Raw genomic sequence first — 22,503 nt, 5'->3', positions numbered from 1 at the left:
TGAGGCAAAAGGGGAAGGGGATGGGGAAGGGGATGGGTTTGGGAGATGGGGGGGGTGTGCACCCTGCAGCACGTGGCTGGCTGCCAAGTTGCAACAGGAGATGGGAGCATTTCTGCAAGCCCTGCTGGACCTCCAGGCACCGGCTATCCCTGTCTGGGGGGGCAAAGGTGGGTTTGACAAGGCCCAGGGCTACAGCCATACACTCTCCCCAGGCAGAGTGCCCAAGGGTGCACCAGGTCATGGCAAGGAGACAGGCCCTATGGTGATGCTTGTCCCAGCCCAGGGTGCTCTGCAGCGCATGGGTGGCAGGCTGAGCATTACAGTGATCACTACCAGCTGGCTCCAGGTCCGTGGGGTGCTGTTATGGGATAGCCTCTAGCGGCCAGGCAGTGGGGGACCAGGGATAGCTATTTTGGGCAGCCCAAGGCACCCCAGCTGTCATGCTTTCTGAAGCACAGTGCACTGGGCAGGGACCTGGGTGCTGCTCTTGGAGAGGAAGACCACAAAAGAGCAGCACCCTGTTACCCCCACGCCTAGGGGAGAACCACATTCCAGGGATGAAGCAGCCCAGTGCAGGGCTGGCCTGGGTGATGCTGAACCCATCCAGATGACTCTGTGTCTCCCAGACAGGTGTCATCAGGGCAGAGGGAGGAACAACAGCCTCAGGACCTGAAGCCAAAGTATGAGCTCCTAGCAGTGAAATCCTTGTCTGTATCCACTACTGTCCCCACCAGCCACACGTAACCATGGTGTTAAACACAAGCTCTGTGTTGTGAGCTGGGTGCTGTGTGTGCCGCCAAAGCTGCAGGGAGGGCACAATGGGGCAGTGTAGGGGCCTGGCTTCAACCCTTGTGGCTGCTGTCCCCTGGGCATCCACACCCATCTTTCTGCCCATCCAAGCCAGAGCTTCTCCCAGGCTGTCTGGATACTCTGTGAGGGAATTTTCCCAGGTCATTAGCAGGCACGCAGGCACGGGAGTGGAAAGTCCCCAGGAGCTGCTGGGGATGCAGCTCCCTGTGACCACAAGCAATGATGCCTGTGGTATTTCCTCCCGATGTCACTTGCCTGTCCTGGCACCCACCCAGGCTGTGGGCTCTCAGTGGAAGCCTGGAGAGGGTGTGAGCTGCTGGTAAAGCCTGGGGCAGGGCTGGGGGAAGGGCAGCCCTTGGCACAGCAGGGACAGGGGTCCCAGGATGCAGAGTGGGGCCGGAGCAGGAGCATGGCACTGCCCTCACAGCATTGCAAATATGCCAGATCTGTGCTGGGGAGCAAGGCAGCTCTCACAAGGTGGCTTCAAATTGCTGGCAAATCAGGGACAGTTTTGGGGGCTTTCCAAGATCTTTGATACTATCATGGCTGCTTTGGGGCAGGAGATGAAATGCTGTCATAGAACAGTTCAGTTCTCCACATGTCAGGCAGGATAGAGATGACATGCCAGAGGAAAAAGAAAGATGGGAAAGCTGGGAGGACAAAACATGAGTTGGTGGCTCTTCTGTGGCCCTTCTGCTGCTCCTCTTGCAGCATCCTTCCTGATAACACAGGGCCAGCTGTGAAATCCCCAGAGTGGGCACAGCCAGCCTGTGTAGGGACTTCTATACCCATTCCTCCCATCCTGAAGGCAGAAGCTGTTCCCCACCAGCACACTTCCTTCCCAGGCTCCAGTGCAGAGGTGGGAATTTGGGGGACCAGGATGACCACCACTCCAGAGTGTGTGGTCTCCCAGTCTCTGCAGCTCCTCAGGCAGCCTGATGCCCTTTGGGGCTGACCTGCAGGCTGGGGAGCTGTAAGCTGCCTCCAAGAAGAATCCAAGAAGATTGTTTAAAAGAAAATTGGTTGATTTTGGTGATGGACCATCTTGCCAAAGTTGAACTTAAACCTTCCCCTGCCTCCTATACATGTGAGCACTGGAGCTGTCATTCCAGGAGGAGTGGGTTAGGAGCCCCCAGTTCTGCATGCAGCATCCCACCATAGGGAGACCTCAAGGCCAGATCCAGACCCAGCAGTTCTGAGGCTCATGGTGCTCAGGAAGTGCTTGGGACACAACCCCAGGGTCTGTCTGCAGAGGTGGAGAGCCAACCTCCATGTCAGGCACACAGCAGGGACAGCATTAAGTCCTGCTGTATTTGATGGACTGAACTCAAGGGCTAGCCCTGGACCACATCAGGGCTTCAGCCACTTGGGGATTATCACAGGCCCATGCTGCAGGCCTGGTGCGTGGGAAATCTTCAGAGATTGCTGGTGTTTCAACCAGCCCATCCCTCTTGCAGGTGCTGGGAGCTGGCATTTCCTCCCCACCCTTCACCCCTCTGGATCCCTGCCCGCATTTGCCCATTGTTTCCCAGGCAACAGCACCCGTGGAGATAGGAGAGGAGAGGCTGTGCTGCCTAGGCAGCGGTGCCACCCCCATGGTGACCCATGTCCCCCACGGAGATGGCACCGATGCCAGGAGGTCGCTGCACCTGCCCACAGAGGCGGAAGCTTTCAGACTCACGGATTTGAATGGCACTGGTGTAGGGGTGCTGTGGCCCCAGCACCATGAGAGGATTTAGGGGACATTGTGACACCTGCCAGCCTAAGGGAGCAATAGTGAGGAAGAAAAGAGATGAGTGCTCCAAGATGGGGAATGGGGGGATGATTGCTACCAGATGGGGAGAGAGGGCTGAAGGGTACACAAGTACAGGCTGGAGCACCTTTCCCCTTTGGCACTGCAGTCTCCCACCCCATAGATCACAGTTGGCCTCTGCTCCTGCTGCATCTCTGGGCACCAGGAGAGCCCAGGAAAGTTCTGACTGGTGTGGTAGGACCATGGCCAAAGCCATGGGTGCACAAAGCAGCTAGGCTCCCAGGAAGGAGGTGTTTGCACCCAGGTGTAGGTTGCTAGAAGATGCTGCAGCATCTCAGAGATTGCAGAGGAGAAGGAGCAGACCCTTGCTGATCCACTTGGGTCTGCAGGGCCCCTCCTCCTCTTTCCCCATGTTCAGTGCACTGAGGAGATGCATGGAAAGTGAGAGCGATCCTAAGAAGTGTGTTTGAAAGCACGAGTTTCATCCATGGAAATCCATCCCTTAAGGATCAACTCCACAGCTGGCAGCTCATTTCCAAAGCCCAGATCCTGGGGCAGGGGTGTGGGTTGCAGCCACATTCTGGCTCTGACACAGGACGCTGGGTGTGGAATGCTGGGTTCAGGAAGCTGGGTGTGGGATGCTGGATTCAGGTTCTGGGTGCAGGATTTGGGCTGCAGGGTAGAGTTTGAGACCACACACAGCAGGGAGTGAGGGTGCTAGTGAGCAGCCTGGCTCCTTGTGCAGAGCAGCCATGCGTAGGTGCTGGGAGGGTGTGGGAGGACCTGAGCACCCGCCGGTTTTGCTGCTGCCTTCCCCTTCCTGCTCTGGGAGTCCTCACTCTGGCTTTACCACACTCAAGAAACGAAAGCAGTGTTGGTGTATGGCTGCGCTCCCTCCCATCCTGCAGCCCAGCACACTGGTGAGACTGCTGCAGTGGGGCCTGGACAAACACACCTGGGACACTGCCCCACCTCTACCCCATCCCTGTGGAGGATTTCCCTAACCAGGCAGCAACCCACAGGGACAGCAGGGATCCGTGGAGAGACAGGTAAGGGACGCTTCCAAGTTGGTTGAACACTGCAAGGTCAGCTCTGGGATGGTGTGCAGGGCTGTGGAGGCAAAAAGGATTCTCAGTGGGATGTGGGAAGGGCTGTACTTGGGGGGCTGGGCTGCACCCCTGCCACAGTCCCCAAAACAGCTCCTTCCTGAAGATGCAGGGTGCAGTGCCAAGGCCCCAAGGTGCAGGAACTGGAAGGGATTCAGGGAGCAGGGCAGGGTGCTGGAGAGCAGGCACACATCCCAGCACGTGGGAAGCCCAGCGGGATAGAGAGGGGAGGGCAGAGAGGCCTCGGCGAGAGGCCAAGCAAGGGGTGGCCCCTGGCGCACTCGTCATGCATTACTGGAAACATCTGGCCTGGGATGTGGAGGCGTGCACTGGCTGCACACACGTGTGCACGAGCGCATGGGTATGGGGAAACATACACACACACACATGTATTTATGGGAACATGTGTATCAGTACATGCACCCACACCTGTGTACGTGCACGTTCACGTGTGCCCATGTACCCATACATGTGTACATATGTGCCTATGCATGTACAGACACACATATGCAGGCATGAATGTTTGCACACTCATGTAGCTGCCCCCAGACATGTGCGTGCCCATGGATGCAAACATGTACAACTACATGTGTAAACACCCCTAACCACGTAGGAATAAGTGTACAGATTTACATGCATGTATGTGTCTATGTGCTGCACACTTGCTACAGCATGCACAGACATGGACACACAGGTGTGTGATACACACAGACAACCACACAATGCACACATGTACAACTGCCAGAGTGACTTCATGCATCCTGGCCAGAGCCTGTGGCCATCCCGCTGCCCGGGATTGCCATGGCGCCGTGCCCTGGCAGTGTGTGCAGGCTGTGTGTGGCGGTTCCTCTGTGTGTGAAAACGCGTGTGTGCAGGGATATGTGTGTGCAGGGATGTGTGAGTGCAGGGATGTGTGTGTGCCCAGTGGGAGCCTCTGTGTGACCACACACCCCATATATGTTCACATGTGCCACGTGCCTGGGCAAGCCTGCATATGCCCCTCCACGTCCACATGCCTGTGGGCTGCAATGTGGGATACCGGCGGCTATGTGTGCCAAGTATGCCATGTGCGTGCCCAAGTGTGCCAAGCGCAGTGTGCCCGTGCATGCCCATGCGTGCAGCATGCCCGTGTGTGCCCGTGTGCTCACGGGTGTGTGTGTGTGCCATACGTAGCCGTGTGCCCGCCGCAGCGGGTGCGCTCTCGCCCTCCGCGGTGCCCGCGGTGCCCCCGGTGCGGCGAGGCGCGGTGCGGGTGCCGAGGCGGGGCGCTGGGGAGCGCGGCGAAGCGGGGGGCGGAGCACGGCGGCGGGGGCGAGAGGCGGCGCCAGCCCCCACCGACCTCCAAACTTTCATTAACTCGGCAGCACCGGCGGCGGCGGCTCCGGGCCTGGTGAAGCACCGGCACTGACACCAGCACCGGGCTGGGCGCGGCGGAGCGGCGCCCCCGCGGGCCCACCCGGCGCGGCGGGAGGGGCCGGGCGTCGGCATGGGCACGGTAAGGGGCTCACACCTCCGCCGGCACCGGGTGCCCGGCCCGTCCAGCAGCCGTGGCAGCGCTGGGGATGGGACGGGAGGAGGAGTGGGTGGGCTGCCGAAGAGGGGTGGGAAGGGGACGAAGGCGGCGAGGGCCTCTGGAGCGGCGGGCTCGGGGACATCGGGAGCGGCATCGGGAGCGGCCACCCGTCAGGACGATGTCGGGAGCGGGATAGCGGGATGCGGGATAGCGGGATGCGGGGCGGTCCCGCATCTGTTGCTCTCGCGGCGCGGCGGCGCGGTGCCGGGGGAGCGCGGGGGCGCGGCGCGCAGAGCGGGAGCACCTCTGCCGCACCCGGGGAGGGCGCCGGGCACCGGGGCGGCCCGGCTCGGTGACGGGCCGGGGGGGTTGGCGGTAATTTTCCACGGGCATGTGCCGGGGCGGGGCGGTGGAGCAGCCACCACGTGGCGGCTGATGTAACCGGGCCCCCCCCGCTACCGTACTGCACCGGGCGGCGGCGGGGGCGGCGGGGGGGCGGCGGGTGCTGCCCGCGGGGCCGCCGCCGGTGCCGTCCCGGGGCCGGAGGGGAGCATGGAGACGGCAGGCCGGCCCGCTGCCCGCTTTCCGTGGGCACCGGGAAACCCCGGTTGCGGTGGGCCCGGCGGATGGTGGCGGAAGAAATGGCCTCGCAGGTGGCAGCGGCTGCACCGGTGCATCGGGCCGCCCGCCTGCCGGGCGGGAAGGGACGGGGGTTCCATCCTTCAGTCGGGCATCCGTGGCCTTCCGCTAGTGCCGTGGGTTGCTTCCCCGCGCCGAGGTGTGACATCCTGCTGGGAGCCCCCGTGGGTGCCCAGGTGTCCCCATTTCCAGGGTGTCACCCGTGCCGGCTCTAGGTACGAGCTGCGCTGCCCTCTGGTCATGGCATCCCACAGCTCTGTGAGAGCCACCCCGTGGCACAAGTGCTTTGCATCCTTGTCCCTGCTGAGCTGTGCCAGGGGATGCTGCAGCCTCGCGCATCCTTGCATCTTTCCTATTGCCACACCACCGCTGGCTTCGCGCTCGGTCCTTGTCAGGCTGGGAGCCAATGCCAGTGGCATTTACGGTGCTCACGGAGGCTTATCAGCACTTGGCAGACCCCGAGGGGAGTGGCAGCCGTCCGGCCCCTTGGGCACACCCCCTTCCCGGGGCACGGGATTAGTACCCGATGTGAATTCAGGGCCGCAGGGTGGGCAGCTTTTGGCTGGCTGGCGGTAGGTGTGTGATGGGGAGGAGGTCTGGCCACTGAGCCTGCACTCCCACCTTTGAGAGGTCCCTGTGCCATGCGAGGAGCCAGGCTTGTGGCAGATAACATCTCAGCTTCCCTGGAAACGCAGCCACTGCTGAGCAGCGCATTGGTAGTGGGGTGCAGGATCCACGGTATCTGCTGCCAGCAGCCTATCTGCGCTGGAGGGGCTGGGGGCTCACACCACAGCCCCTGGATTCCTGCCCCTTATCTACACTGGCCACGCTCCTTCCTTATATCTTAAAGTCTTCTGCTGATTGCTTCAGAGTCATGGCAGCCTAGGGATAGGCTCTGGGGTGTTTGACTGCTGCTGGTGGTGGTTGGAGACCCTCAGTGCGGGTCAGGGGTCCTTCTTCAGCCAGCAAGGGTAGTGAGCACTGGTGTGGGATCTGCAAACACCAGTGCTTGTTGCACAGACAATCAAACTGGTGTTTTGCAAGAGCGTCTGTCCCTTCCAGTGGGGTCAGGTCTCAGTGTTCCCCTGGGGCCTCCAGCAGCCCCGGGCTAGGGCAGGGGTGAGGGCCAGGAAGACAGATGCCTGTGCCCGTGCACTGTCCAGCAGCACCTGGCACCCGGCAGAGCCCAGCGGCTCGGCCCCCCTGAGCTGCACGTGCATGCGATGCACCGGGGCAGAAGGCAATCGTTTCCCATCTGTGTCCTGCGCGGCAGCTGAGCCCTGCGCTGGCCCCGCTCAGCGCCCAGTCCCGGCGCTGTCGTGTGCTGCAGCCACTTCAGCTTCATCTCTCGCCGGGGGAGAGCTCAAGGGGCCCCCGCTCCTGCCCGCGGCCCCTGACGCCCACCAGCCGGGGGGCCGGCAGCCAGCTGTCCGCAAGGTCGTCTGTCCACACCGGGTAAATCTTTAACTGCTTCTTGGGAAACACCTGGGAGCCGCCACTCGTGTGGGTGCCAGGGGGTTCAGAGACGCTGCAGGGGCTGGGAGCCAGCAGGAAGAGACCCTGCCACCAACTCACCCAGCCCCAGGCCCTGCGTCCTCCACCAGGAGTCCTGCTACCCAGTGGGCAGGTAGAGGGGAGTGACTCTTCTGGCACAGCCCCCCAGTTCCTGGAGGGAGGGGGAGGCCTGGGGTGAGGATGTGCCCACCCCACCAGTCACATCTCTCTTGCTGTCTTCTCCCCTCTGCCCAGCTTGCTCTGACGGTGGATTGAAGGACGCTAGTGCCGGTGCCGCAGCCAGCGCGACAGAGAGCGGGCAGGCAAGGGACCCTGCACTGGGCAGCCGGCACCGTGCTCCAGCCTCCAGGAATGGCTGATAAGTGCAGCGAGGGGCTGCTGGTAAGTGCAGGGGTGTGGGAAGCGGAATGGTGTGCGCCACTGCCTCGGGGACTCAGAGAACCTGGCACAGGGAGCCAGGACACTGGGGCTCCTGTAGGACTTGGTATGCCCTCCCGGGACCTCCATTTGGTGTTGTGGCACCATGGTGCTCTCCCAGCATGATGATTTTTGGGCCGATGCTCTCTCTCCATGAACCTGTTGCCTGTGGGGCTCTTCGGGTGTGGTGTCTTGTTGTGCCTGGAGATAATACTGCCTGTTTTCAGGCGCTCTGCCCAGCCTTATCACCCACCCCAGCTCTGCAGACAGGCAACTCTACAGCCTGTTGTCAGCAAAGGGTGCAGGTGTTCATCCAAGCCAGGTGCCCCCAGAGGGGCATAGATTATGGGTGCTTCTTCTTGCCTTCACCCAGTGGGCTGTCTGAGACTGGGCTGGTAGGATGGCAGAGGAGGGTTTCTCTGGGCACCAGTGTAGCGCCTGAGCCTCCATCCTCATAAGCAGTGTGTTGCAGGGTGCTGTGAGCTGCTGTGCACTTGTGTGCGCCAGGGATGGCTTTGGTGTTCTGGGCAGATGTTGGATGTGCCCGCTGCATGTCTTTGCTGGAAGGCTTCAACGGCCCCATGCTTGTGGAAGCTCAGGTTCCTGTGATAGGCTGCTGTGCTGCCTTGGGCAGGTGAGACCCCAGGCTAGGCTTGGCTTTTTCCCTTTTTCCCAAAGGATGGGAGCTGAATGCTGAGATTGACACGGTCACTGGGCCCTCCCCTTCCCGGGGGGCTTCCTGAAATAGCTGCACACTCCAGCTGGAGGGCTGAGAGCCAGGGTTTGCCTGGGAAGCCAAGAGCCAGGGGAGCGGCATGCTCCAGCAAGTGCTTCCAGCGCGCCCGCATGCACGCCGTTCCTCTGCTTGTGTGTCCCAGCATGGCCCCGCCGGCTGTGCCTGCAGCAGGGAGCTCAGCGCCCATCCTGCCCCCAACAGAGAAGGGGTTGGGGCAGCTGGTGGAATAGGAAGGCAGATTTTTTCTGGTGAAGCCCTGTGCTGGTAAGAGGGAGGTGCTGAGGGTGTATCTGGGCATAGTCAGGGGTCTGTCTTGGGAACACACTTCTGCACATGGCGCTTGCCTTGACTGCATGCCATTGATGTTTTCTTGCTATGACCAGGACAGTCAGCATTGCACTGGGGCGTGGGCTGAGCCTGACACCCATGTCAGAGAGCCAGACATTGGAGTGCCCACCCACTCCCCATAAATCTTTAACCTGCTTCTCAGAAGTACCTGACCAGCCCACCGGACCACGCCAGGGCCAGGGTGTCAGGTACAACAGGGTCTGACACATGCTGTGTTGGCCACCCTGGCTCTGAGACCTCTTCCTGGGTTCCTGTTTGCGGGATGCAAGGATACTCCTGCATAGAGCATTGCTGCTATGGGGTCTGTGGGAAGAAGGGTAGGTCCCTGTGAGAGCATCCCTGGTCCTGAAGCATCCCCATTCCTGCATCCTGTGAGCCTCAGGAGGAGCTGCAGTGGGCCAGGTTCTGACTGCTGAACTCCCTGAGTCCCTGGGAAAGGAACATAATATCCTTGGCCTGCCTCCAGGGCCCTGCCAGTAACCTCTTAAAGTTTGGTCCCTGCCTGTCCTCTCATCCCTGCCTGCAGGTGAAGCTCCCACCTCCACAACCCCTAGTCCAGCCAGGCTCTCACCATGCAACCCCTGCCCAGCATTGTGTGCAGTGCCTGGGGCTGGACAAGTTTACAGGGGCTGCTGTGCCCCACCTGGGGGAGGGACAGGGGTGATGGAAGCAGCAGGTGGGTGATGTGTGGCTATGCCTCAGTTTCCCCTCCTGTCACCTGGGGCCTGGAGAACAAGGGTGATGTGTACTGCTTCTGCAGGATCTATGTTTTTGGGTGCCCTGCTGAAGCTCTGAATGCTTACTTCAAAACAGGAGGCAGATGGGAGGGGCCATGCCCACCCTACTTCTCCCAAGCCCCAGAAATGCTCTGATTGTGGATACCCAATGGACTGCAGGGCAGCTCCAGGGGCTGGATCAGTCCCTGTGCAGCTGGGCAGAGGGGATCCCTGTGAGCCACAGGGGAGGGTCTGACTGCCTCTCCCTCCCAGGCTTTTAAGGACATTTTCTTTTGTTGTCCTTGGGGTGCTTTGTTCAGACTCAAACATTGCCAATGGCTCCTGACTCCCAGGGCTGCCTTGCTGGCACAGCCAGGCAGCCTTTGGCTGCAGCTTGCCCAGCTCAGGTAGGTTCCTGCTGTCACCCAAGGCCACCCTGACTACACACTGGGGTGCTGCTCCCACTGCACTGCAGGGGGGTAAGGGCTGGGGGGTCCCTGCCTGTTCCAGACACCCCCAGCAGCGCAGTGCCACTGACCAGCGGCAGGAGCTGCGGAAGTGGCTTTTGGCTGCGGGAGCCCTTCCCGGAATACCAAGGGGCAGTGATGGGGGGGCTGGCGGGGGATTTTTCTGCCTGAACGCCCCGGGAGAATCATGCCTGCCCTGGTAGAATGGGGCCGGAGAAAGGCAGCCCTGTCGGGAAGCACTCAGCTAGGGGATAGTGGCACTGGGACAGGTCCCTGGGCATCATTCCTACCCCAGTCACCCTGCAGCCCTGTCGGGGGGCTGGAAGACCTGCGGACCACCCCCCATGCACCCATCACCCCTGTCTCTGGTTCAGCCCCAGCACCACCAGCCAGCCAGGTTGGGGACCAGAATGCCAGGCTAGGTGAGGGTCCTACTGCAGGCTCTTTATTTCTAGCAGCGTGCTCCGTGCAGCTGGCTGTCCCCTCTGTCTGCTGGCTGGGCTGCCAGGGAAGTGGCACTTTGCTCCCACAAGGAAAGGCTGGCACAAGGTCTGGCATCTGCAGGACAGGGCGGTGGGTCCTGCTGTGCTGTGCTCAGGCTGCTCTTAAGGGGCAGGGGATGCAACATGCCCGGGGCAAGACGTGGTGGTGGCACACAGGTGACCCAGGCAAAGTGTTGCAGCTGAACTGGATAATGGAGGGATGCCCACAAGGGGCCCACGCACCTTGCAGGGTGTCTGAGCACAGAGCTGCCAGGCTGCATGTAGGGCAGGACTGGGCTGGCGTCACTGGGGCTGGCACAGCATGGGGTGGCTCTTGGCTTGCACATCTTAGGGGGCACAGTTGGGTGCTGCCATCCCATGGGTGGGACATGTGGCTGGTGCAGGAAGGGACAGGAACAAGCCCTGGGTGCTGGCATGTGGGAGGTTGAGTGCCCACCCCGCACACGTGTGCTGTTCACGTGTGTGCCCACGGCCGCTGCTGCCCGGACCCCAGATGGTCGCCCGAAAGCGCCGGCCCGTCCCCCCGCCCTCAGTGCACCATCATGCGTCGCTGGCGCCTTGGCCACACTCCCCAGCCGGGACACGGGGCTGGGAGCAGCTGGGGCACCCCAAGCCTGGCTGCAGGGCACCCTCTGCCTGTCCTCCTATGGGACACACTACCCCACCAGGGTCCCACCTCGTGCTGGTAAAGGGGTGAGCAGGGAGGCTGTGGGGTGCCTGGGCAGTGAAGGGGTCGTGGCACAGCCCTCCTGCCAGCCAGATGGTCTCCCTTGGGGCAGTGACCTTGTAAGGGTTGCCATGGAGGCCCCATGATGTCACCAACAGTATGACGTTGAGTGAAGTAGCATGGCACCAGGCTGGAGATGCACCAGCAGAAAGGCTTGTCCCTGTGCCCCTATGCCCAAGCAGGGCCATGCCCTGTTCCTGCAGCCCTTGAATACCCAGGGTTGCGATTGGGCATGCAGGGCCAAGCTGCTGTGTGGATGATGGGCATAGGGGCGGGAATGCATGTGTGGGGCTTGGGATGTTGAGGCATGGAAATAGGGGGCTCTGAGGGAATGTCATCCTCTGCTGTGCTCCAAGAGCAGCTCCTGGCCCCGACCAGACGGGCAGCGGTGCCCGCAGGGAGGGCAGTGCTGCCCACTGGAGCGTGCAGGGCTGTGAGCAGCTGGACCCTGCTAATGAGGCCTCATTAAGTGGGACAGGGCTGAGCCTGCTGTGCTCTGCCTTGCCCTGCCTACACGAGCCAGGAAGGGCACCTGGCTCGTGGGGGTACAGCTCGTGGGGGGTAGCAGAGGCACGGCAGTGCCTGCGGGGTGGGCCAGGCAGGCATGGTGCCAGGGCAGGTGGCATGGTGGGGTGCCGGTGCTGCATCGGGGCGGGCAACAGGGGGCCGAGCCTGGCTGGGAGGCAAGTGGGGAGCAGTGCCAAGCGCTGGAGGCAGCGGGCGGGGGAAGGCGGGAGGGCGGGCGGCTGCTGCTGCGCCGGAGCCCGAGGTGCCAATGAAGCTGGGGACTCACGGAGCCGTCCAGCCTGGGCCCCCGGATGGCAGCTGCGAGCAGCCAGGCCCCCTCGGACCCTCTCAGCAGGTCAGTGGGCAGGTGAGAGCAGGGTCTGGGGGGCAGAGTGGGGGGCGGGCCAAGTGGAGTGGTGGCCATGCCAGTGCTGTCCCCCCGCCGCTTCGGAGACTTTTGGCTCTCCAAAACCCTTTGTACTGTCTTCGGGGTGGTGGCTCTGCAGGGCTGAGCTGCAGCTGTAGATTTGTGCCATGACAGGCTGGAGAGGTACCCCTAAGCCCCACAGGCTTTGATTTTTGGGGTGCTCCAGGGAGGGAGGGCAGAGCATGGCACCAAAACCCTCTGTGGCCTCAGCTGTGTTGGTAGAAGAGATTGCCTGACAGTTGTGTGTTTGTTATCCCTGGAATCAACCGATTTTGTAGAAGACGTGCACAGCACCTGGGTTGCAGCTCAGTGCTGCAGCGGCAGAGTGTAGCAAAGATCCTCCTTCTGCCCCCCTCCCCTCTTCCCTTTCATGGACATTAGTGAGCAATGTCAAAGTTTGCCCCAGCCCCCCCCCATGGTACGCCAGGGCAGTTCTGGTGGCTCATGGAGCAGGCTCGGGGCTGTCACTGGGGCTGGACAGCCTTCTGCAGTGAGGGATGATGAAGGCTGTGTAATAGTCCTGGAAGGTCCTGGGGTTTGGGCATGCCCCTCGTCACTGCATTAGCCTAGCCCTGGGACTGTCTCCAGCACCATGCCAGATGCCTTTTCCCCCACAATATGCCTCTGGTACACCAGGACAGGAGCAAACATGGAGCTGGGCACCAAAGAGAGAGGTTAGGGAGAGTTAGGATATGCTGGTGAGGCTGGCAGAGTCAGGATGTGCAGGGCACAGCAACCTCTGATGTAGGGATGACACTTGTGGATTCATTACCCCATGTACCAGGGACAAGGAGTACAGGGCTTGATTATAGGGCCCCCAGCACCCAGGATCAGCAAGGGCACCCAGGACACCCCCTCTCTAAGTGACCCCATCCCTCCATCCCTTGGGACCCCCACCTCAGGCTGGGTTTCATCTGCCTCCAACATCCTGCACCCCACTTTCTTGCACCAGAAGAGCTACTATTGTGGTAAATGATGTAATTAGCATATTTTTCTATCTTCCAGCAGCCCCTGCCTAAAACAGCCATGAGTTTGTTGCCATCGCCATGGCAATGAGCAATGACATCAGGCTGATGACATCAGGGGTACGGGTAACCTCTGCTGGCGTTGCAGGACCAGCCCTGACAGCCCCGCAGCTGGAGGTTGGATGGAGAAATTGGGGGTCCCTCACTGGTTCATGGGGGCTGGATAAAGTTTGTGCCCCACAAAGTGCCTCTGCTGTGCTGGCATACCCCCATGTGGACAGTTTGAATTAGGAAAACAGAGGAGGGAGTTGATGCTGGAGATTCCTCCCCATAGGACATCCCCTTCCAGTATCAACCCTGCCACCATCACAAGATTTACAGCCATAAATCAGGGCCCCTTAGGGAAGTGGGGGGCATCCGGGCACCCCAGCCAAGCTGTCATTGTGTGAGGCGATGCTGCTTAGCATGAGAAAGACTTTGGTGCCAGGCAGAGTGATGGATGATTCCTGCTTTGCTGGGCTGGGGAAGTTTTGGCCATGGTATATGGGGGGGTTCCCTGGGGAAGGGGAGGAAGGATGCCCTGGGCACCCCGAACGCCTCCTTTTGGGTTGTTTTGGATATTCCCTTTTGGAACTGCCCTTCTGGAAATATTTGGGGTGCCTGTGGCATCCTTTCTCTTCTCCCTGGTGTTATCACCCAAGCCAGGCATCCTTTGAAGCTGCATTGGATTACATGCATGGAAAATCTGGGGCCTGGGAGCCTGACCTAGTCCCCCCAGAGACTGCACTGTTGCTGGGTGGCAGCTCTCCCTTTGAATTCCAGCTCTGCCCCCTTCCCACAGCAGGGAAAGGGGAGAGTTTCATCTTCCCAGATGTCTGGGTTCTCTCTATCCACCCCTTCTTTTACCATGTGGGGTTGGGAGGGTGGTTAATGAGTGTAAAGGACAGGATGACCTTCCTAGTTTTGGGGAGGGAGGGTTGTAGCGAGCTGATGGGTGAGCATGCAAGTGTTTGCGCACGTGTGCTCGCTTGTGCATGCATGGACACACATGTGGCCGCCCCCTTATTGGGGACAAGAGCACCAAAGCCCAGTGCTGCAGGAAAGGAGGGAGCAGCACAGGCCTGGCAGTTTCATTGCACTGGTGCCAAGCAATTCAAACTTGGGGTGCTCCATGAGGCTTGGGAGTGAAGACAGGGTGACCTGAGCAGAGCAATGGCTTGGAACAGGGATGAGGTTCCTTGTGGGCACCAGGGATCCTGGCTGATCTGGGGCTATATAGTGTATCTGGTCCCCTCACCAGACCCTTTGTCAGGGAGGCTGGAGCATTGCCCCCACTCCTGCTGGCTGTGCTGCTCATTAGGAGCCTCGTTAGTGCGAGCAGCTTAATCAGAGGCTTCCCGATCGGATCAGTCTGCTCGAGTGGGCAGCGTGCCCTGGCATGGGGACACTGCCAGTGTCCTGTCCCCACTTTGGGGACCCCTGCATCCTGCTCTTGCACAGCACCCCACAATGAGAAGGTCTGCTGGGAGGGAGATCCCCCAGCACCTGGAGCTGCTGTGAGCTGGTTTCTGACGGACCCTTGGCTCACAGGATCAGGTGGGGGCACTCCGTTTCCCCGGCTGGGCACGGCAGCGTAGTGTCCCTACAGCCCTGCCCAAAGTGCCCTCCGATCCCCCCTTGCCCCTCTCCTGCAGCCCCGCTCCCCTGCAGCCCCCCCGCAGCCCGCGGCGCGTGCGGGCCCCGCTCGCAGCAGATGGCTTTGTTTGGCAGCGCGGTGCCGGAGTCGCTGGGCATCACGTCCCGGCTGTGCCGGCCCTAATCAAATGATACGGTTAGGTGCACCGCGCCTGCTGCCTGCGCCCCGCCGGCGTGAGCAGATCCAAAGTGACGGCTCCCATTTGTGGCCCACTCACTGCCAGCGTCAGCCATTGTGGGGGGCACATGGGGAGAGGCATGAGGTGGGCATGGGCTCTGGGGTGTCCGTGGTGGTGAGACCAGCGCTGTGGAGTTCCGAGAGGCTCCCGGGGCTGCTGGCACCCTGTGCTGCTCCTGCAGGAGCATGGAACCCGTGGGACTATGGACTGGCAACCAGCACCCTCACCCCTTGCAGCCATCCATCACCTGGCCTCAGGTGGGGAGGGAAGGGCTTGGGGCACCCCTGCATTGAAAAATGCCATCTACCCTCAGCCTAACCTACCAGAGCTCCGCAGCATCCAAGCAGGACACTGGTACGGCCCCAGGACTGTGTTGGGACAGAACCATGGGGTGATGGATGCCATCCCTGCTGGAGTGACAGGCACTCATCTCCTTTGTTGTTGTCCTCGGTGTGAGCTCACATTGTGTGGCAGACTGCACAAAGCGCCCTTTCTTGCCCCCTTCTGCCCTCCTGCCCCCCAAGTCACCTGCAGTGAGAGACAGCTGGGCACTGGGGTAGTCCATGCAGGGGACCCAACTGCATGGGACCCCCTGTGAGCTGGTGCCATTGCCTAGTGCTGAGCTGGCAGCAGGACCCTGGCTGAAGCAGGGTGCTTTTTCCAGGGGGGTACCCAGGCCCCTGCCAGGTCTAATCACTGCACCTCACTTCCCATCAAGAGGGGCTTTTGCTTCAACCCGGGGGTCTCACAATTTCCCCCCCAGTCGTGGGCAGTGGCCACCCAGCAGGACCTCTCTCACTGGGCTCTGGGGAGGGGGGGGCATGAGAACAGAGGCCCCTTTGTGCTCTGGCGCCCGGGCCTGCTTTGTATGAGTTGCAGGCTCTCCCTTTGCTGCAGCCGGGCTCTGGGCAGAGCCATTCATTGGGGGGGGCTGACACCGCTGCCCTCCCCCTCCTTGGCACTGCCTGTGCGTGGCGGGCGGCGGGGACAGGCAGGAGGGCGGGATGGGGAAGGATGCCGGGGACCTCCCAGTCCTGCTCGGCGGCTGTCACCGTTCCAATGGGGCCAGCAGGGGGGTCCCCAATTGACACATCCTATGGCATTTCTCTGCAGAACGGCGCCGTGCCCGGGGAGCAGGGCAAGCAGGAGAAGAGCGTCAAGCGTGGCAACTGGGGCAACCAGATCGAGTTTGTGCTGACCAGCGTGGGCTATGCCGTGGGCCTAGGCAACGTCTGGCGCTTCCCATACCTCTGCTACCGCAATGGGGGAGGTGGGTGTCAGGAGGCCAGGGGAGGGGGGTTCCTCTGGGCAGGTGTGGGGGTGTGCACCCCAACCCCGCATGGTATTTCTTGGGGTGGTGCAGGGCTTGGGAAGAACAGCCATGCCTGAGGTTACTGCTCACACATCCATCCTTTGGTTCCTGCTTACCAGGTGCCTTCATGTTCCCCTACTTCATCATGCTCGTGTTCTGCGGCATCCCCCTCTTCTTCATGGAGCTCTCCTTTGGGCAGTTTGCCAGCCAGGGCTGCCTTGGCGTCTGGAGGGTCAGCCCCATGTTCAAAGGTAAGGAGCTGCCTGTCTGTACTGGCACGGGCCAGCACAGGACACCTGCTGTCACAGTGCCCAGCAACTGGTGTGGTGCTCACACACCACGGGGTGCTCGCACACCTCTGGCACATCACATGGCCCCGGTGCAGGCACCTGCAGCTCATGCAGTCCTGCACACACATGCCCACCCTGGCTACGCTACCCTGCACAGCCTGCCTGGCATCCCTTGCACGCATTACACATGCCCCTGCACACGCGTTCCATCTCCTGCGCAAACTCCAGCCCCGTGCTGGCATCTACTGCAGGCATTACACACACATCCCTGCATATGCCACACGTGTCCCCAGCACATCACTCTTGCAGAGGCCACTCAGGTCCCCTGAACACACTTTGGCATGTCCAGCTGTGGGCATGCTTCTGCAGTCGCCTCCCTGGACCATAGTTAGCAGGCGCTGTGCCCACGTGCTTGCCCTGCCATGGCTGGACCCTGCTCCAGGTGCATCTCCCGGCTTACCGCTGTGCTCCCATGCTGCTGGCTCTCCTGGCCCACACCTGTAGGCTGTCTGCCAGGTGACATGTCCACAATGTCATGTCTGAGTGCAAGCAGACGATGCACACGCTCTTGTGTGCTCTGCACAGTGGCATGCTGAGCCTGGGGTGCACTTCCCTGTGCTCATGTGGCCCGTCACATGCCACTACATAACTGCAAACCTAAAGTCATTGTAGTCAGAAGCGACCCCCACCCAGTTGTTCTTTCAGGCTGCAGACCCCAAGGGTTTGCCTGCAGCCTGTGTGCATTGCCACGTGTTCCAGCGGACCCTCAGCACCACTAGGCTTGTCTGGAGGTAGAGGATCCCACACACCCATGCCAAAGCCAGGCACAGAGCTGCAGAATGGCTGCAAGGCTGCTGACAGTGTCGCAATCATCCCACTCCTCCCATGCCACAACCCCTGGTGCTGTGCGCCGTGCCCGTGCCGCCGCACCCTGCCGCTCACCCCTCCCCGGTGCTGTTCCCAGGCGTGGGCTACGGGATGATGGTGGTGTCCACATACATCGGGATCTACTACAACGTGGTGATCTGTATTGCCTTCTACTACTTCTTTGTGTCCATGACGCGCGTGCTGCCCTGGACATACTGCAGCAACCCCTGGAACACGCCCGACTGCGTTGGGGTGCTGGACGGGAACCTCTCCAGCCGTGTTGCCCTCAACATCACCCAGCTCCTCAACACCACCCAGAAGCGCACCAGCCCCAGCGAGGAGTACTGGAGGTACCGGGGCCTGGGGTCAGGGATGGGGGAAGTGACGATGGTTGGGCCCCACTGACGCTGCTGCCCCCTCTCCATACAGGAGGTATGTGCTGAACCTGTCGGATGACATCGGGAACCTAGGCGAGGTGCGGCTGCCCCTCCTGGGCTGCCTTGGTGTCTCCTGGGTCGTTGTCTTCCTCTGCCTCATCAAGGGCGTGAAATCCTCGGGGAAGGTACCTGTGTGTTCCCTCTCCAGGCCCCTTCCTGTCCGTGTGGACATGCCTTCAGGATAGATGGACATGTCCCCATCCCTTCTGGGCACAGCTCCTCTTCTTTGTCCCTGCGCTCTGTATGCTCCCACTCTGGGAGAGGCCACACCTCTGTGACCTGTCCACATCCCTTCTGGACATAGCTCCTCCCGTGTGGCCATGGTCCCACCTCCTTGACGGTAGTCCCTTCTCTGGACCATGTGTTCCTCCTGGTCTGTTGCTCCACACCCTAGACCATAACCCCAGCCTATAGCCACACCTGCCTGTGTCCCCACCCCTGCCCCCATTCCCACCTCACTGAGGTGCTGCCCTACAGGTGGTGTATTTCACGGCCACCTTCCCCTATGTGGTGCTTACCATCCTCTTCGTGCGCGGCATCACGCTGGAGGGGGCCGTCACTGGCATCATGTACTACCTGACACCCCAGTGGGACAAGATCCTCAATGCCAAGGTGAGCAGGAACGAAGGGTGGCAGGCAGCCAGGGCTGAGCGGGGCTGGGGGCACAGTATTGACCATCCCACTGCCACAGGTGTGGGGTGATGCAGCCTCACAGATCTTCTACTCGCTGGGCTGTGCCTGGGGCGGGCTCATCACCATGGCCTCCTACAACAAGTTCAACAACAACTGCTACCGGTGAGTGCCTGACCACAGTCCCCCAGAGCCCTGCCACTGCCCTCATGTCACTGCTGATCCTGACTCCTCTTCCCATAGGGACAGCATCATCATCAGCATCACCAACTGTGCTACCAGTGTCTATGCTGGCTTTGTCATCTTCTCCATCCTGGGTTTCATGGCCAACCACCTGGGTGTGGATGTCTCCAAGGTGGCTGACCACGGGCCGGGCCTGGCCTTTGTCGCCTACCCTGAGGCCCTCACCTTGCTCCCCATCTCGCCACTGTGGTCCATTCTCTTCTTCTTTATGCTTATCCTCCTGGGGCTGGGTACACAGGTAGGTCATGGTGGGGCCAGCGTGTTCAGATGGGGCAGCATGGTGGGGTCAAGGCGGTGACATGCTGCCCCTTCTGCCCCTGATGTAGTTCTGCCTGCTGGAGACTCTGGTCACAGCCATTGTGGATGAGGTGGGCAACGAGTGGATCATCCGCAAAAAGACCTTCGTAACGCTGGGAGTGGCTGTGGCTGGCTTCCTGCTGGGTGTCCCGCTCACCACACAGGTAGGTGACCATGGGACTGTTGCCACAGGGTGCCATTGCTATGGCCACCTTCATCAGCCACATCTGCTTTGCTGCCACTGTGATGGCAATGACAGCCAGGGCCTGGTCTTCCCACACCAGCACTGGTGATGGTACCCAGAATTAAGTGTCTCCATGCTGGCTGTGGCAGCTGTGGGGGTGGTATCCGAGCTGTGTGTTGCCAGCACAGTCAGCACAGCTGTGCTGTTGCCCTGCCAGCAGCGGTGGTTACCGCAGGGGCAGCTGTGCCAATGCTTCTGTCTTCCAGGCGGGCATCTACTGGCTCCTGCTAATGGACAACTACGCTGCCAGCTTCTCCCTGGTGGTCATCTCCTGCATCATGTGTGTGGCCATCATGTACATCTATGGTAGGTGCAGCTGCCTGCAGCCAATCAGATGGTAGGGCTGATCCAGCCAGCCAATGGGGAAGGGTTTTCCCCAACATCTGGCCAATCAGCAGTTTGCTCTGTGCTACATGGGGAGGCTGTTGCCCAGTCGGGCGCTGCGGCCTGGGGAAGCTCGCAGGTCCCACCACGATGGCGCTGGGGCTGGAGCCGGCTGGGCGGTGAGTGGGCTCAGGTCACCGCCAAGGCTGACAGTCACTTTTCTCCCCAGGGCACCGCAACTACTTCAAGGACATTGAGATGATGCTGGGCTTTCCTCCCCCGCTCTTCTTCCAGATCTGCTGGCGCTTCATCTCACCTGCCATCATATTTGTGAGCATCATAACCATGGGGTATTGGGCTGTGGGAGAAGGGGGTGAGGAGCTCACCTGGACACGGCACTCCCTGGAGAGGAGAGTGCTGGGCTCAGGAGAGCAGCAGTAGGGCAGAGCAGGGAAGCTGTGGGGGCACAGAGCAAGCTGGCTGCTCCCCACTGGCTGATCCTGCCTATCCCTTCCCAGTTCATCCTGGTCTTCACAGTGATCCAGTACCGGCCCATCTCCTACAATGAGTATGTCTACCCTACCTGGGCCATCAGCATCGGCTTCCTCATGGCGCTCTCTTCCGTCATCTGCATCCCCATCTACGCCATCTACAAAGTGTGCCGTTCTGAGGGGGACACACTTCTTGAGGTGCGTAGCCAGGGGCTACACCCTTTTGTCTATGTCCCACCTAGGGCTGCCATCAAGGCTGTCACTGTCCCTGACCTCACTGGGGCTGTCAGTAGTGGCTGTGTGCAGGCAGCATGCATAGGGCAGCACCATGTGTGCACCCGTGGAAGCTGCTGGCATGTTGGTGCAGACTGGGGCAGGGGAGCATGGTGGGTGCTAATCTTGTCTCCATCCTCTCCCTTTCTAGCGCTTGAAAAATGCTACCAAGGCAAGCAAGGACTGGGGCCCAGCGCTGCCAGAGCACCGCAGCGGGCGCTACGCCCCGGCGTTCAGCCCTTCCACCGAGTCCCACCTGGAGGTGCAGCCCCTGCAGCCAGAGAAGGGCCAGAGTGAGGCAGCGGCTGCATCCCCCGTGCAGGGCAGCAATGGCTCAGCCCACAGCCAGGACTCCAGACTGTGACCCCCCACAATCCCTGCACCCCCTCTAACCCCTCTTGCACCTTCCGCTGGCGGAGCCTGGCTCCGGGCCGCACCGGACCTTGGGGGCTCTCAGCACCCATCCCCGAGACCCCCCCACCTCCTCGCCGGTTAACCCCTCCCGCCCCCGCCCCCGTGGCGTTCGTTAACCCTCGTGTTTACGGTAACCTTTGTGCTCGACGCTGGGACAAGAGAGGAGGGGGCACAGCCCCGGGAGGGCCGGGAGCCAGAGGCACTTTGCAGGGGCCTTGACCTGGGGGTATGCACAGGATGGGGGGGGGTGGGATGCTCCCAGGCTCCCACCCACCCCCCCCCCCCCCCAAGCCAGGTAGCCTGCCCTGCCATGGGGCACCCTCCTGACCTTCCCATGGGGAGGATGTGGGGTGGGACCAGGGTTGAGCATGCCAGGATTGCCCGTGGCCTGTGTGTGCACAAGGCCATCATGGCGGGGGTTGGCGCTGCAGGGACCCTCAGCCTGGGTGCACACCCACTGTGGCTCAGAGCCTACTGGCTCTCACAGGAGGTGCTGCCAGGCACCAGGCCAGCACAGGGAGATGAGGGGCAAGCATGTTGCTTGCACCGGCAGGGGGATCTGACGGCACAAGACACAAGCACTTAGAGCACATGTGTACACGTGTGTCCCTCACAGATATGGCATGGGCACACGTGGCATATGTGGGCATGTACATATGCACAGTACGCCGGGGCTGTGCAGGCAGTGAGCTGGGATGCTCCCCTCCATGCACCCCTCCACCCTGTGGCCCCACTGGGGTCTGTGGGTGCCCTTCTGGGTGGCCAGGTATTGCCTGCAAAGCTGGGCACAGCCACAAGCAGCGTGGGCACAGCCCAGTGCCGCTGCCTGCCCCACAGTGGGGCAGGAGGCTGGGGAATACTTAAGCCTGGCCGGGGGGTAACCAGACAGGGATGAGGTCCAGCTCTCCCTGGCAGCCCCAGCACTGGCAGGGGAGGACCCTCCATGGTGCTAAGGGGGAGCTTGATGGACCGGCCTCCCCCAGCTGCTGCTTAGCATGAGGTACCAGCGGAGACATGAAGGGCTGCACCAGCCCACTCGCTCCGAGCCATCTGGGGATGCTCAGTCCCCAACCAGTATTAGTGGAACAGGATGCACTGGCAAAGGCCGGGCTGTTTTAAATCTGTCTTCCAACTCCAGCCAAAGGGCTTGGAGCTCTTGATTTGGGGTGGATGGGATGAGACCCTTCCTACTCCGCTTGCCCCCCTCCTAGCCAGCACCTTGTGCTCCCTATGTTGCAGCCCTGAGGCTGGCACAGGGACATGGCACAGCTTGGCACGGTGGCGGGAGGCGGTGGGCGGCGAGCCCCAGCAGGATGTTCCAGCTCCCCGTCCCGAGCCCCCCGTCGTGCTGCGGCGAGGGGCGCAGGTTCCCGCATGGTGCCCGTGCCCTGCCCCTCGAGTCACGCCGCTACTCTTCACCTCTAATTGTTAGCAATAACGCGCGCGTCCCTGGGCAGCGCTGCCTGTGCCAGTGTCTCTGGGCAGCGCTGCCTGTGCCAGTGTCTCTCCTGGTGTAGAGTTCTAAAGTATCCTAGATTTTAATGAGATTTATATTCCTGAGGTTGTGTCCCGCTGTGCCCTTCTTTGGGAACCACGTGGGGGAAGGGAGGGGCTGAAGAGTGGGGGATCACACCTAATGGGTGCAGCTCTTTTCCCCT

At 61.2% G+C, this 22,503-nt stretch overlaps 1 protein-coding gene across 2 annotated transcripts; it reads left to right on the top strand.

The window, feature by feature from the left end:
- Positions 1-5,033: 5,033 nt before the first annotated feature.
- Positions 5,034-22,405, top strand: SLC6A9 (solute carrier family 6 member 9). Of its 2 annotated transcripts, XM_014250748.2 has the most exons (14): positions 5,034-5,164; positions 7,571-7,717; positions 16,137-16,293; positions 16,455-16,586; positions 17,590-17,842; positions 17,922-18,054; positions 18,407-18,541; positions 18,621-18,724; positions 18,803-19,040; positions 19,129-19,263; positions 19,550-19,649; positions 19,897-19,997; positions 20,186-20,356; positions 20,583-22,405. In XM_014250748.2, exons 2-14 carry the CDS (start codon positions 7,688-7,690, stop codon positions 20,793-20,795), a joined length of 1,902 nt encoding a protein of 633 aa, XP_014106223.1. In that variant the 5' UTR covers positions 5,034-5,164; positions 7,571-7,687; the 3' UTR covers positions 20,796-22,405. The 2 variants fall into 2 exon arrangements, with proteins under 2 accessions (XP_014106223.1, XP_087916203.1); XM_088060077.1 differs by lacking the exons at positions 5,034-5,164; positions 7,571-7,717 and adding an exon at positions 12,091-12,112.
- The last annotated feature ends 98 nt before the right edge of the window (positions 22,406-22,503 follow it).

Source organism: Pseudopodoces humilis, chromosome 10 (genome assembly GCF_049639895.1).
Source record: "Pseudopodoces humilis isolate 2021_Gansu_Grassland_sample_001 chromosome 10, ASM4963989v1, whole genome shotgun sequence".
Lineage (NCBI taxonomy): Eukaryota > Metazoa > Chordata > Aves > Passeriformes > Paridae > Pseudopodoces > Pseudopodoces humilis.
The sequence above is the reverse complement of the archived record's forward strand: the minus strand, read 5'-3'. Positions and strand labels throughout refer to the sequence as shown.

Excerpts from the sequence above, each read along its gene's own strand:
- SLC6A9 (XM_014250748.2), top strand. The coding sequence starts at position 7,688 with ATGGCTGATAAGTGCAGCGAGGGGCTGCTG. Across the intron at positions 18,725-18,802 it reads TTCAACAACAACTGCTACCG|GGACAGCATCATCATCAGCA; the intron begins GTGAGTGCCTGA and ends CTCTTCCCATAG. Across the intron at positions 20,357-20,582 it reads AGGGGGACACACTTCTTGAG|CGCTTGAAAAATGCTACCAA; the intron begins GTGCGTAGCCAG and ends CTCCCTTTCTAG.